We start from the raw sequence: 10,842 nt of genomic DNA, 5'->3' as shown, positions 1-10,842 counted from the left end.
TAGTGTGTGGAGTGTGATGTGGATGTGTAATATCTAATGACAGGCAGGCATTCGACATTTTTTATTGGATGCTCTTTCTTTGTGTTTCTCTGGAGAATGAGAATTGAGTCAAGATAAATGGTAAGAGTCTGTTAGATGCTCTACTGTGTTTTGTCCAAATACGCTTTTTAGGTTTTGTCACATCAATTAGTCTATTTGCTGTCCTCATTTACTGCCTGCTTAGTGGTTTTATTGGTATACTCGGGGATAAAAACCAGTTTTGTTACTCTGTTCTAAAACTGAATTGTTCCATTAGTTTAACTGAGAGTTTTGCCAGAATAAAAACGTCAACCTAAATATGTGCATGGTGCTTCACTGGAGTGAGGCAAATTGCTGTGTTCCATTAGAGAACGTATGTGAAGTGTTAGCATTTTAGCATGCAAAGTAGTAGTTAATACAGGGCTTTTGCACTGCTTGAACAGTGGACTAATTTTTAACCTTGTTGGATCCTTTCAGATCTCAGCCACAGTGGATTGGGAGACCATTATGAGAATTCCCACTGGGGACAGCAGCCCGCTTTCCGGAGTGAAGGCAACTGCAGCTGGGATAAAGTGATAATAGACAGGACTGACAAGGAAGCGTGGCCTTCCATTACCGGAGCTGAGACTGAGTCTGCCTCAGAATGTACTACAGACACTGACTCTGCCTCCAACTGTGGCTCAGAGAACAGTAGCATGGCTACAGGGAGTGCCCAAGGCAACTTCACTGGACATACAAAGAAAACTAATGGCAATAATGGCGCCAACGGAGCACTCGTCCAAAGCACTTCTAACCAGAGTGCCCTTGGAGCTGGTGGAGCAAACGGTAACGGCAACTCAGCCAGAGTGTGGGGTGTGGCTGCGGGCTCCAGCTCTGGCCTAGCTCACTGCTCTGCCAGTGGTGGGGATGGAAAGATGGACAACATGATGGGAGATGGTAGAAGTCAGAACTGCTGGGGTGCTTCCAACTCTAATGCTGGCATTAATCTTAACCTTAACCCTAATGCCAATCCAGCTGCCTGGCCTGTACTTGGACATGAAGGAACTGTGGGAGCAGGCAACCCTTCCAGTATTTGCAGTCCAGTCAGTGCCATAGGTCAGAACATGGGCAACCAGAATGGGAACCCAACAGGCACCTTAGGTGCTTGGGGAAGCTTGCTGCCGCAAGAGAGCACAGAACCACAAACGTCCACTTCTCAGAATGTGTCTTTCAGCGTACAACCTCAGAACCTTAACACTGATGGACCAAATAACACTAACCCCATGAACTCTTCACCAAACCCTATCAATGCAATGCAGACAAACGGACTGCCGAACTGGGGGATGGCTGTTGGTATGGGGGCCATCATCCCGCCCCACCTGCAAGGCCTTCCTGGTGCTAACGGAACATCAGTTTCTCAAGTCAGCGGGGGCAGTGGTGAAGGAATGGGCAGTTCAGTGTGGGGGATGTCCCCAGGTAATCCTGCCACAGGAAACAGCAATTCTGGGTTCAGTCAGGGGAATGGAGACACTGTGAACTCAGCATTAAGTGCTAAACAAAACGGATCCAGCAGTGCTGCGCAAAAGGAAGGAAACGGAGCGAGCGCGTGGGATTCGGGGCCTCCTTCTGGTCCTGGGGTACTGGCGTGGGGCAGGGGTGGTGGCAACAGCAGTGTTGGGAATAGTATGCATTCTGGAGCTTGGGGCCACCCCAACCGCAGCACCAGCAACGGTGTGAACGGTGAGTGGGGCAAGCCCCCCAGCCAGCATTCCAATAGTGACATCAATGGGAAAGGATCAGCAGGGTGGGATAGCTCCAGTGTTACCAGTCCGAACCCTGCCATGCAGCAGGGCAATGAACAAATAAACTCTTGGGCCAAAGCTGCGGCATCTGGCACCACAGCTAGCGAAGGAAGTAACGACAGCGGTGGGAGTCAAAATGAGGGCAGTACTGGGAGGGAGGGGGCTGGAGAGGGCAGGAGGAGAGACAAAGGGATGATAGACCAAGGGCAAGTTCAGTTGCCAAGAAATGACCTTGACCCCAGGGTCCTGTCCAATACAGGGTGGGGACAGACCCCTGTAAAGCAAAACACTGCCTGGGAATTTGAAGAGTCCCCAAGGTCTGAACGAAAGAATGACAATGGAACAGAGGCCTGGGGTTGTGCAGCTACTCAATCTTCAAACTCAGGGGGGAAGAACGATGGGTCCATCATGAACAGTACAAATACCTCTTCAGTATCTGGGTGGGTCAACTCTCCACCGGCAGCTATTCCAACAAATACAGGTTGGGGAGACAATAACAACAAAGCACCAAATGGCCCCGGGGGATGGGGAGAGTCAGCAAGCTCTACTACTGTTAATAATGCTGCTGCTGCCAAAAGCGGCCACGCTTGGAGTGGGACCGCAAATCAGGAGGACAAATCACCTACCTGGGGTGAACCTCAGAAACCCAAATCTCAAAACTGGGGAGATGGACAGAAATCAAATCCAAGCTGGACTTCAGGAGGTGGAGATTGGACAGATTCATCATCTGTTCCCGGACACTTGGGTGATGGGAAGAAGAATGGATCTGGATGGGATTCTGACAATAGATCAGGGTCTGGTTGGAATGATTCCACAAGGTCTGGGACCAGCGGGTGGGGAAATGGCACAAACAGCAAGGCTAATACAGGTACAAGTTGGGGAGAATCTTTAAAGTCAGGCCCCCAACAAAATTGGGCTAACAAACCCCAGGACAACAATGTGAGTAACTGGGGAGGAGCTGCTTCTGTAAAACAGACGGGGTCAGGGTGGGTTGGTGGGCCAGTGCCAGCCAAACAAAAAGAGAACTGTGAGGCAACTGGCTGGGAAGAGCCATCTCCACCATCCATTCGCCGCAAGATGGAAATCGATGATGGTACCTCAGCTTGGGGCGACCCAAATTACAACAACAACAAGACTGTAAACATGTGGGATAGAAATAATCCTATAATTCAGAGCAGTACCACAACCAACACCACCACCACTAGCACCATTATCAACACAAACATGGTTGAACCTCAGCCATCGCACCAGTCAAGTGCCCAGCCGAACCGGTCCCCGCTGCTTGGTCCAGGTATGAAAATAGTTTTGTAAGATACTTGCTAGCAGTAGAGATTGCTGAGTGTTGTCTGCTCTGATCAGTGTGTGGTTACGTCTTAAAGACCAGTCCTGTATGGATTTCAGAGAATGATTTCATTCATGTACTCTGAAGCTGTGTTAACTTCTTATCTGGAGGACAGCACCCAGGAGCCTGACACACAAGCTTCCATAGTCCCAGGGAACACAAGAAAGAGTTAAAACAGTGTCTTAGATTGTTGATCCCAGTTTATTTTGCCAACTCTTCTACAGTTACTTATCACCTTCTTTTAATTTAACCATTTGAGAATTTGGTCTCCTTTGGCTAACCCTTTTTGTTCTCTTTTCTGTTCCCATTGCTTAGTCTGTGTTCTTGTTTAGACACTCTGCATTTATTTCTTTCCTGCAAACTAGATCTCTTGGCAGCAGATGTTTTTCAAGTGTTGCATGACTCTAGGTAGGCTGTTGGTGTTTCTCTGTCTTCTGTTTGTTGTCTTCTGTGAAGTGGTTCTCTTCCATACCTCAGGCTTCAAGCACAGGTAGTATCCTGGATTTTGTGTGATTCTTACAAAGCTGGCTTGGTTAAAGATCTTAATGTTCAGGGTGGCTGGAAAAAGTTTAGCTGTGTTCCAAAGACAAATGTTTAGGCATCTAGGAATTTCCTATTCAAAGTACTGTTGTAGACAAACAGCACAAAATAGAAATAGGGGGGAAATGAGAAAAATGCTTAGGAGGGAGGCATTTAAATGAAAGCTCCTAGCAGCCCTGCTCTATATCATGACCACAGACATCTCAAAATAAACAAAATGTTGTAGTGCTCTTTGAAATTCTTCATCTGATTTTTATCTCCCAAATTTTTGTTTTGTCTTGGTCATGGCTAAATATTGTCTTTTTAACCATATTTTTCTCCAAGTGGGATTTGTTCTAGTTCTCTTTTTTCCATCATTTTTTCTCTTTGATGTTTTGAAATAAGTCAGATTTACAGTAATGGTCTGTGTAAAAATAGTCTCATGTTCCCTGGTCTGGTCAAATATTCCAACAGTTGGAAGTAGATATTTGAATAAAACAACATGTGCTCCAGAAGGAGAAACCTTTAAATATGTTTGTACTCAGTCAGTGCAACCTACCTGATCTAGAATTTGTTTACCTTAAGATTACTTCATATTTAAAACTTTCCTTATTGAACTGCTAATTCAGATTTCTGAATTGTACTGGAGGTATCATGAAAGGGGTTTTTTTTTTGGTTGGGTTTTGGTTTTCTGTTGTTTTTTTTCTTTTTTTTTTCATTAGGCTGATTTTTGCTTTGCTTACATCAGTGCTTGTAAAACCATCGATATGCAGCAATGTATTGCTAATGCTATTCAAATCATCTGACACTGCAGAGGAAAAAAATTATTGTTCTGAGTCCTTCAGATTTGGGAAATGGAATTTAAAAACTGGTGTTAATCTGCAGTGATTCGTCTGGAGAATCCATAGGAGCAGAGGAAGGGTTCCTTTGAAGTATGCAGTCAGAGAACTGTGTATTAATGTGTGACCATCAACTCCAGCTGCCCCATCCCAGGGTAAAATGGCAGTGTTGTGCATTTGCAAACATGTCAGTTAGCAAGATTCTAAGGTACTAAAGCAAAAATAACTCTCACAAGATACATTAAAACAGCATGCAAGAAAGAGGATAAACAGTATCAGTGAAGCTAATTTAGAATACAGTTCTGATATTAACATTTAGTTAAGAGCATAGATCTGGCCTTCAGTTGTCTATTTCTGCATACAGAGGCTTACAGTTGTGTACATAGGTACAGATACAAGGGCTGTACAGGGAAATATTTTGAGGGATATTGTCTAATGTGCTAATGGAAGCTAGAAATAGCCCCCTGTGTCTTTTTGTGTTATGCCCATCATTATTTTTGACTCTTCTTAAGAGGAGCTGCTCTGGTACTCATCTCAGAGAGAGAGAGAGCAAAAAATGTCATTTAAAACACCACTGTTGGCTTCCCCATCACAAGTGCAGCAGACCTATTTTTACCAGTGCACAGAGCAGACAGCAGCTGTAGAGCAGTAGCTTCTTGGTCTTGGTGGAAATTTACACAGACTCAAACCAGCTACAAATCATGTCCCATCTGGGGACAGCTAGAAGATGAGAAGCAAGTCATGGGCAGCTTTCTAAGGGCACTGACATGGGCTTGGAGTTTGTTGTTGGGCACTCTAATCTTCTTTCTTTGTACTCAATGCCCTGTCCCACTGGCTATGCATTTCCAACCTCTCAGTAAGGGAGACAAGAATCCTGCAGCCAGGAGACTTCCGTAAGCCACAACCACATTACCTCCAACAGTGGTTCTTTTCCATGTACAACATTTCCATGCAAACCATGGATTGTGTAATTAGGGCACAGGTTAAGTGCTCATCTAAAATCATACACTGGCATTTTGTCTTCTGCATGGGTCATGATGTGCTTTGCCAATCGTTTTTTATGATTCCCTGTTAGGCAGGGAATATCAGTAGGGAATCATGGATTCTGTTCCTGTGTAAGTAGGGCAGTGTGGCGTAGCTGTAAGATGGCAGAGACACACATCTGAAAGCAGAGAAGTGGATTTAATTTTGCTGCACAGCACTGGTTAGCTGTTCCCAAAGGAGCAGCAGTCCCTTTTGGGTTTTAAGTTTATATTACATTAGTTTAGAACTGGAGGCCAGGTTTCAGTCTTGTTATTCAAGTTGTCACCCATCCCCAGAAAAGTTCTCAAAATTCTTTAAATACAGAACTTAAAAGCTATTGATGAGAAGCAGATGTTGGTGCACAACTGATGAAAACACATAATGCTCTAAGGAATTTCTTCTATTAAAAAAAAAGAAAAAGGAAAAAAAAAAAGAGGAGGTAGATAATGTGATCAGCTTAGTCCTTTCTGGTTCTAAAAGTTTGCTCCCAAACCACTGGTGAGCTGTTTAGAAAGAGGAGCAGAAAAATAGTGGTTTAGCCTTAGATTCAATTGTTATCTAAATTACTTGTGCATAATTCTTACTAGCACATTTAACTCTTGCAACTTTGATACAAGGAATGATGAAAAGAGAGAGAGGTTTTTTTAGACCCCAGATAGCACCAGATCCTCCCTCCAAATGCTGAGGAGTGGGTTTGATGCTTTCCTGTTCTCATGAGGGTAGGTAGCACCTGGCAGAGTTCCAGCTGCATGTCCTCCAGCTGAGATGAGCAACAAAAGAGAAGGTAGGCTTCCCTATGGAGATTTTCAGTTCTTTGTGGTTCCTAGAGAGTGAGGAGCTGAAGTTTCAAACACCAGAACCAAGCCTAAATTCTGGAAGATCTGAACATCTCTCCATTTCTGTTATAATCCTGTGCCATTGTCTCAGTGGCAGCTTGGGTGTTGTTCGTGTGAAACAGAATGCAAGTGCTATGTTTGCCTTACTTGGAACTTCTGTCAGCATGGATTTGAAACCAGAGCAGGTTTGAGCTCCTTTAGGATGAGGATGCTCATGGAAAAGCTGAAGTCCTGTTGTTAAGTGCTCAGCCCTCTAGCACCCAAGTTCCAGGGCACAGGTGATGCTGAGAAACCTGCCCTCTATTTTCACACAAGGTTGGTCTCATTGGTGAAAGCCAAGTGAGAACTTCTTTAATGCTGAGCAATATAAGAATGCACAAAGTTCTACCACAGGAACTGGAATACCTGTCAGAAAATGGGAATCTGAAAGGTTGAGGGTTACAGGTGACTCTTTAATACATATATATGTATATATCTCCCTTTTACACACATAAAGAGCTTATTTTTTTAATATTATTAGCAGATTTAACTAGTGGCTGTTTAGTAAACAATCCCTTTTCTACCTAATTTCTTCCTTTTTCATCTCCACAAAGTTCTAATATTTTGGTTTCCCTCCATTGTAGCCGTAGAGTCTGGTATTTATCCCAGACCAAACAACTTCAAGGAAAACAATTCCTGCCATCCAAATGGTTACAGGGTTATTTTGAGGGAAAACAACTGCATCCTGCCACAGCTTAGTTAACATTTCACTTTCCCTTGAGGATTTCCTTTTGGCTCTGGCCCAATGTTAATTATGTTTTGATTTCTATACAACAAAGCCTTGCCAATGTGTCCATGTTTATTACTCACTGTGATCTTTTTGTTTCTTGCAATTCAGCAGTGTTTAAAAACTGGGGTATTAAAACCTTGCTTTCTTGCCAGAGAACCCTTTAACTGAGCTTGTTCTGTTGCAAAACAACATTCCTGCAGTTCTGGTAGGTTTTAAGGTGTGGGGCATTTTTTCAGGAAAGCTTAAATATCTATTATTTTTGTAAAGAAAAGAGTAGAATCATAGAATGCCATGTTGGAAGGGACCTCATTGATGATCTGTTCCAAACTTCCTAGGTGATGGTGCAGTTGAAATGAGCTGGCCCAGCACCCTGTCAAGATGAGTCTTGAAACTGACCAGTGTAGGGAAATCCACTGCTTCCCTTGGGAGGTGATTCCAATGTCTAATATACTATTACATTTTCTTTATTTTGGAAAACATTAGGCAAGTTCAGATGTTGTGACCACTGTGAAGGTGTTTTCCTTCCAAAGAGCTGTGTAAAGGGATTTAAAAGTACCTCTTGCATTCACTCAACCCACTGTAGCACTGCCTGTCAGCTGCCTTTATTGTGAAGTGTGTGATAGCCCTGGAAAGCATCACACTGCTAAAGGCAAGCTGATGGGTCTGCAAACCCTTTCCACCTGTGTTTCCACCAGCATACTGGGTCATTTGAAAAACTGAGGAAAAATCTTATACAAAGTATAAATCCCTTCTTTCAGCTGCAGAATTCTGCATCATTTATTCAGAAATGTAATTTTATGCCCCTTTTGAAGTTTCTAAACTAGTCATAGGGAGTAATAAAAGGCAGCACCTGGTAGCAGCAGGTACTGGCAAGAGGGGACAAGAGGTTTGCAATTGAGGAGTACTCTGGAATTTAAATACTTGTTATTTTTTGCAGTGTAGAAGTTTTCTCCAGCAACCTTCAGGTTTTCTTTGCTAATCTCCTGCACTTAACTGGACATTGCACATCTGTGGTCTTTCATCAGTGTGGTCAAAGTTACAGTAAAGAGCAAAAGAAGAACCAGAACCAGTTCTTTCGAGGTTTTATTCTACAGCCCATCACACTTGGCCTTTTCAATATAGGGAATTTACCTAGAATTTCCAGTACAGGTTGCATGAACTCAGGGAATTATTAATATTCTGCACTCTCTCTGCTTGTATTTATATTCTAGTTGGTGCTTTAGAGATGTTTTGTTTCATTTCATTTGCCTGCAGTTAATCTTTTTCAGATGCCAATATGATTAAATACACAAAGTCGTCTGACAGGGTTGACTGCTGAGTGGTGAGGCAGAAATGCAAATAAAGCGTTCCTTAAATAAAATTGGCCTAAAGATACAAGCAGAAGGCTTGAAGAAGTATTTTAGGTGCAGCACAAAGCAGCTGTGGTGTTAAGCAGAGGTTCATTTTTGTGTGCCTGCCAGTTTCTTCTCTACGCACTTGAAAATAACCAGAAATTGAAGATATGTTGATAGAGCTTAGAACACTATTTTTATCTCAAATAGAAATCAGTTTAATGGAAGGGTGAAGTTTTGGGTTCTTTCAGGAGTACATTTTAAAACACCCTCAATCTTGGTGGTTGTGAAGGAGCCTTCTGCAGCTACGTGTTCCCGACCATGTCGGCTTAGTTGGGATATGGTTTATGTCACGTGCATGTTTCTCAGTATCAGAGAGAATTGCAGCTGCTTTAAGAAATAGAGCCTGAAATAAATATGTAATAAGGTAACACTGGAGCAGTGAGCAGATACCAGCACATCTTTTTCAAAGGAATTTTTATCTCTGCTAGCCCCTGTTTGAGTTGCTATCGGTGATGCACATTGCCTGCAATTTCTAGTAACAGAAATTCAGTTAAGGTCAGTTAAGTTCTGCAAAGACATGTTCAGTGAAACGCGATTGCTTAATTTAATATATTTCAAGGTACTCTTAAAGTCTTTTTGTAGCAATTTCCTTGCCATTTTCTACCTACTCTAGGTGTCAGTTTGTGTAGAAAATGTTATGTCTGGGCTCTGAAACCTTTTTACAAATAGCACTGGGGAGCAGAAAAACAATAGTGCTGCAGCAAAGTAGGCTGTTAGTCCTTCCATTATAAAAATTGGCTGAAAACAGAAATTACACTCATTTTTTGGGTAGTAGAAAACCCGAGGTTCTTTCTTGCCAGATCTGGTTCTATATTAGAAGCTGCCAGAAGTTACAATTGCAGGACAATAGCTGAGCAAAATAAAACGCCCGGGCTTAGTAATGTTTATTCATCTCCAGTGAAAAGAGAACAAATTCCTGAATTAGCAGCCTAAGTAACAGTGGAAGTTTTAAACCAGGCTGAATTCTGCAATGCTTGTAGAGATCTTGAGCATCATGTAATGGGATGCTTTTTGTGCTAGTTGTGGAAAACCAGGTTAATATCAGGTGTATCTAATAACTACTGGTTTTTGTCTGTTCTCTGTCTCTTGTGTGTTTTTACGATGTACTTGGGACTCCGTCTATGATCCAAATTTCTGTCTGCAGAAAAAGAAACACCTTTTCAAAGAAGTAATGATTATTTTAAACTCAATTCATGCTTTTGCTCTGTTGGGTCGATGTTGCTCTTTAGTACTCAGAAGCTCTCTGGCTGTTCCTGGCACATTCAACTCCGGTGCTGAAATCAGTGTCATATGGATTTAAGCGCATTACGCTCTGAGCCAAGCCAGACTAAGACTGTTTCTTTATGGAAGCTTACGTCTTTCACTGAGTTAAAATAATACTCTGTAGGAAAACAATGGCTTCTACCTGCTGTTCTCTATGATTTGACTATAGGTTCTAATTGCAGTCTTGTCTAGTTCTACTTAAAAATCACATTTATTATAATGTGGAGGCTCGGTGATAAAGGGGTGTGTAGGGAACACAGGCACAAGCTATAATAAAAGCTTTAAGGAATGCATCCAAGGTATAATCTACACTGAAAGTGGTAACAAACAAATACTGTGTTACTCAGAGGGCATGAGAAAAGAGGTTTGATAATCTGTAAACAGTTAAAAGGAGTTGCTCTTTCAGTAAAGCAAGGTCCAACTCAGGTTTGGGTCCTGGTCTCCTGAAAGCTGACACTGCTGCATGTGGTCCTCAAGCCTGGTTTAATCTGCTCTGAGAAATCACAGTGTAAGCAGCTGCTCCCTTGGGACCTGGTCTGGTGCTCACGTGGCAGCCTGACTGCTCCTGGCTGTGTTAAAAAATACTCTTTCTGTCTTGACAGCTTGGCATTGGTATTCAATTAAGAAAAAGACTTTTGAGACCAAATCAAAGAGGTTTTTTTTTTTTATGTGCTTAATTAGAATGGCTGTGTCTACTTACTGGTTCATGCTCTTTCCACAGAAACACTTGAATAACACGTTCATTTTTTAAATTATTGACAAAAGAAACCTTTCCTCTCATCACTGTTCCTCTCTTCTTCCCCTTGCTTCAGCAGGCTGGGGCGAAATGCCTACTGTCCACACGAAGAGTGAAGCTTCTTGGGGAGAGCCGTCATCCCCTTCTGCTGCAGTTGATAATGGCACTTCAGCCTGGGGGAAGCCCCCCAGCAGTGGTACAGGGTGGGGAGATAATCCTGCCGAGTCAGCAGGGACATATGGAAGAACAAACCCTCCAGCTGCTGCCCCAGCACTGTGCAAACCAGGTATGGGTGGGGATGTCGCTGTCAGTAAGAGCTTGG

At 42.9% G+C, this 10,842-nt stretch overlaps 1 protein-coding gene across 5 annotated transcripts in view; it reads left to right on the top strand.

Annotated features, from left to right (window-relative positions):
- Positions 1–698: 698 nt before the first annotated feature.
- Positions 699–10,842, top strand: part of TNRC6C (trinucleotide repeat containing adaptor 6C) — a 35,508-nt gene continuing 25,364 nt past the window's right edge. For 3 of the 5 annotated variants that reach the window (XM_054394100.1, XM_054394096.1, XM_054394099.1), the window contains exons 1-3: positions 699–3,090; positions 4,099–4,104; positions 10,597–10,806. In XM_054394100.1, coding sequence (XP_054250075.1) covers positions 714–3,090; positions 4,099–4,104; positions 10,597–10,806 — 2,593 coding nt within the window. In that variant the 5' untranslated portion in view covers positions 699–713. Of the gene's footprint in view, positions 3,102–3,183; positions 3,188–4,098; positions 4,105–10,596; positions 10,807–10,842 lie in introns of all 5 variants that reach the window. The other 2 variants (XM_054394095.1, XM_054394097.1) reach the window with 2 other exon arrangements.

Source organism: Indicator indicator, chromosome 29 (genome assembly GCF_027791375.1).
Source record: "Indicator indicator isolate 239-I01 chromosome 29, UM_Iind_1.1, whole genome shotgun sequence".
Classification (NCBI taxonomy): domain Eukaryota; kingdom Metazoa; phylum Chordata; class Aves; order Piciformes; family Indicatoridae; genus Indicator; species Indicator indicator.
Note: the sequence above shows the minus strand (reverse complement) of the source record. Positions and strands in the feature narration are given on the sequence as shown.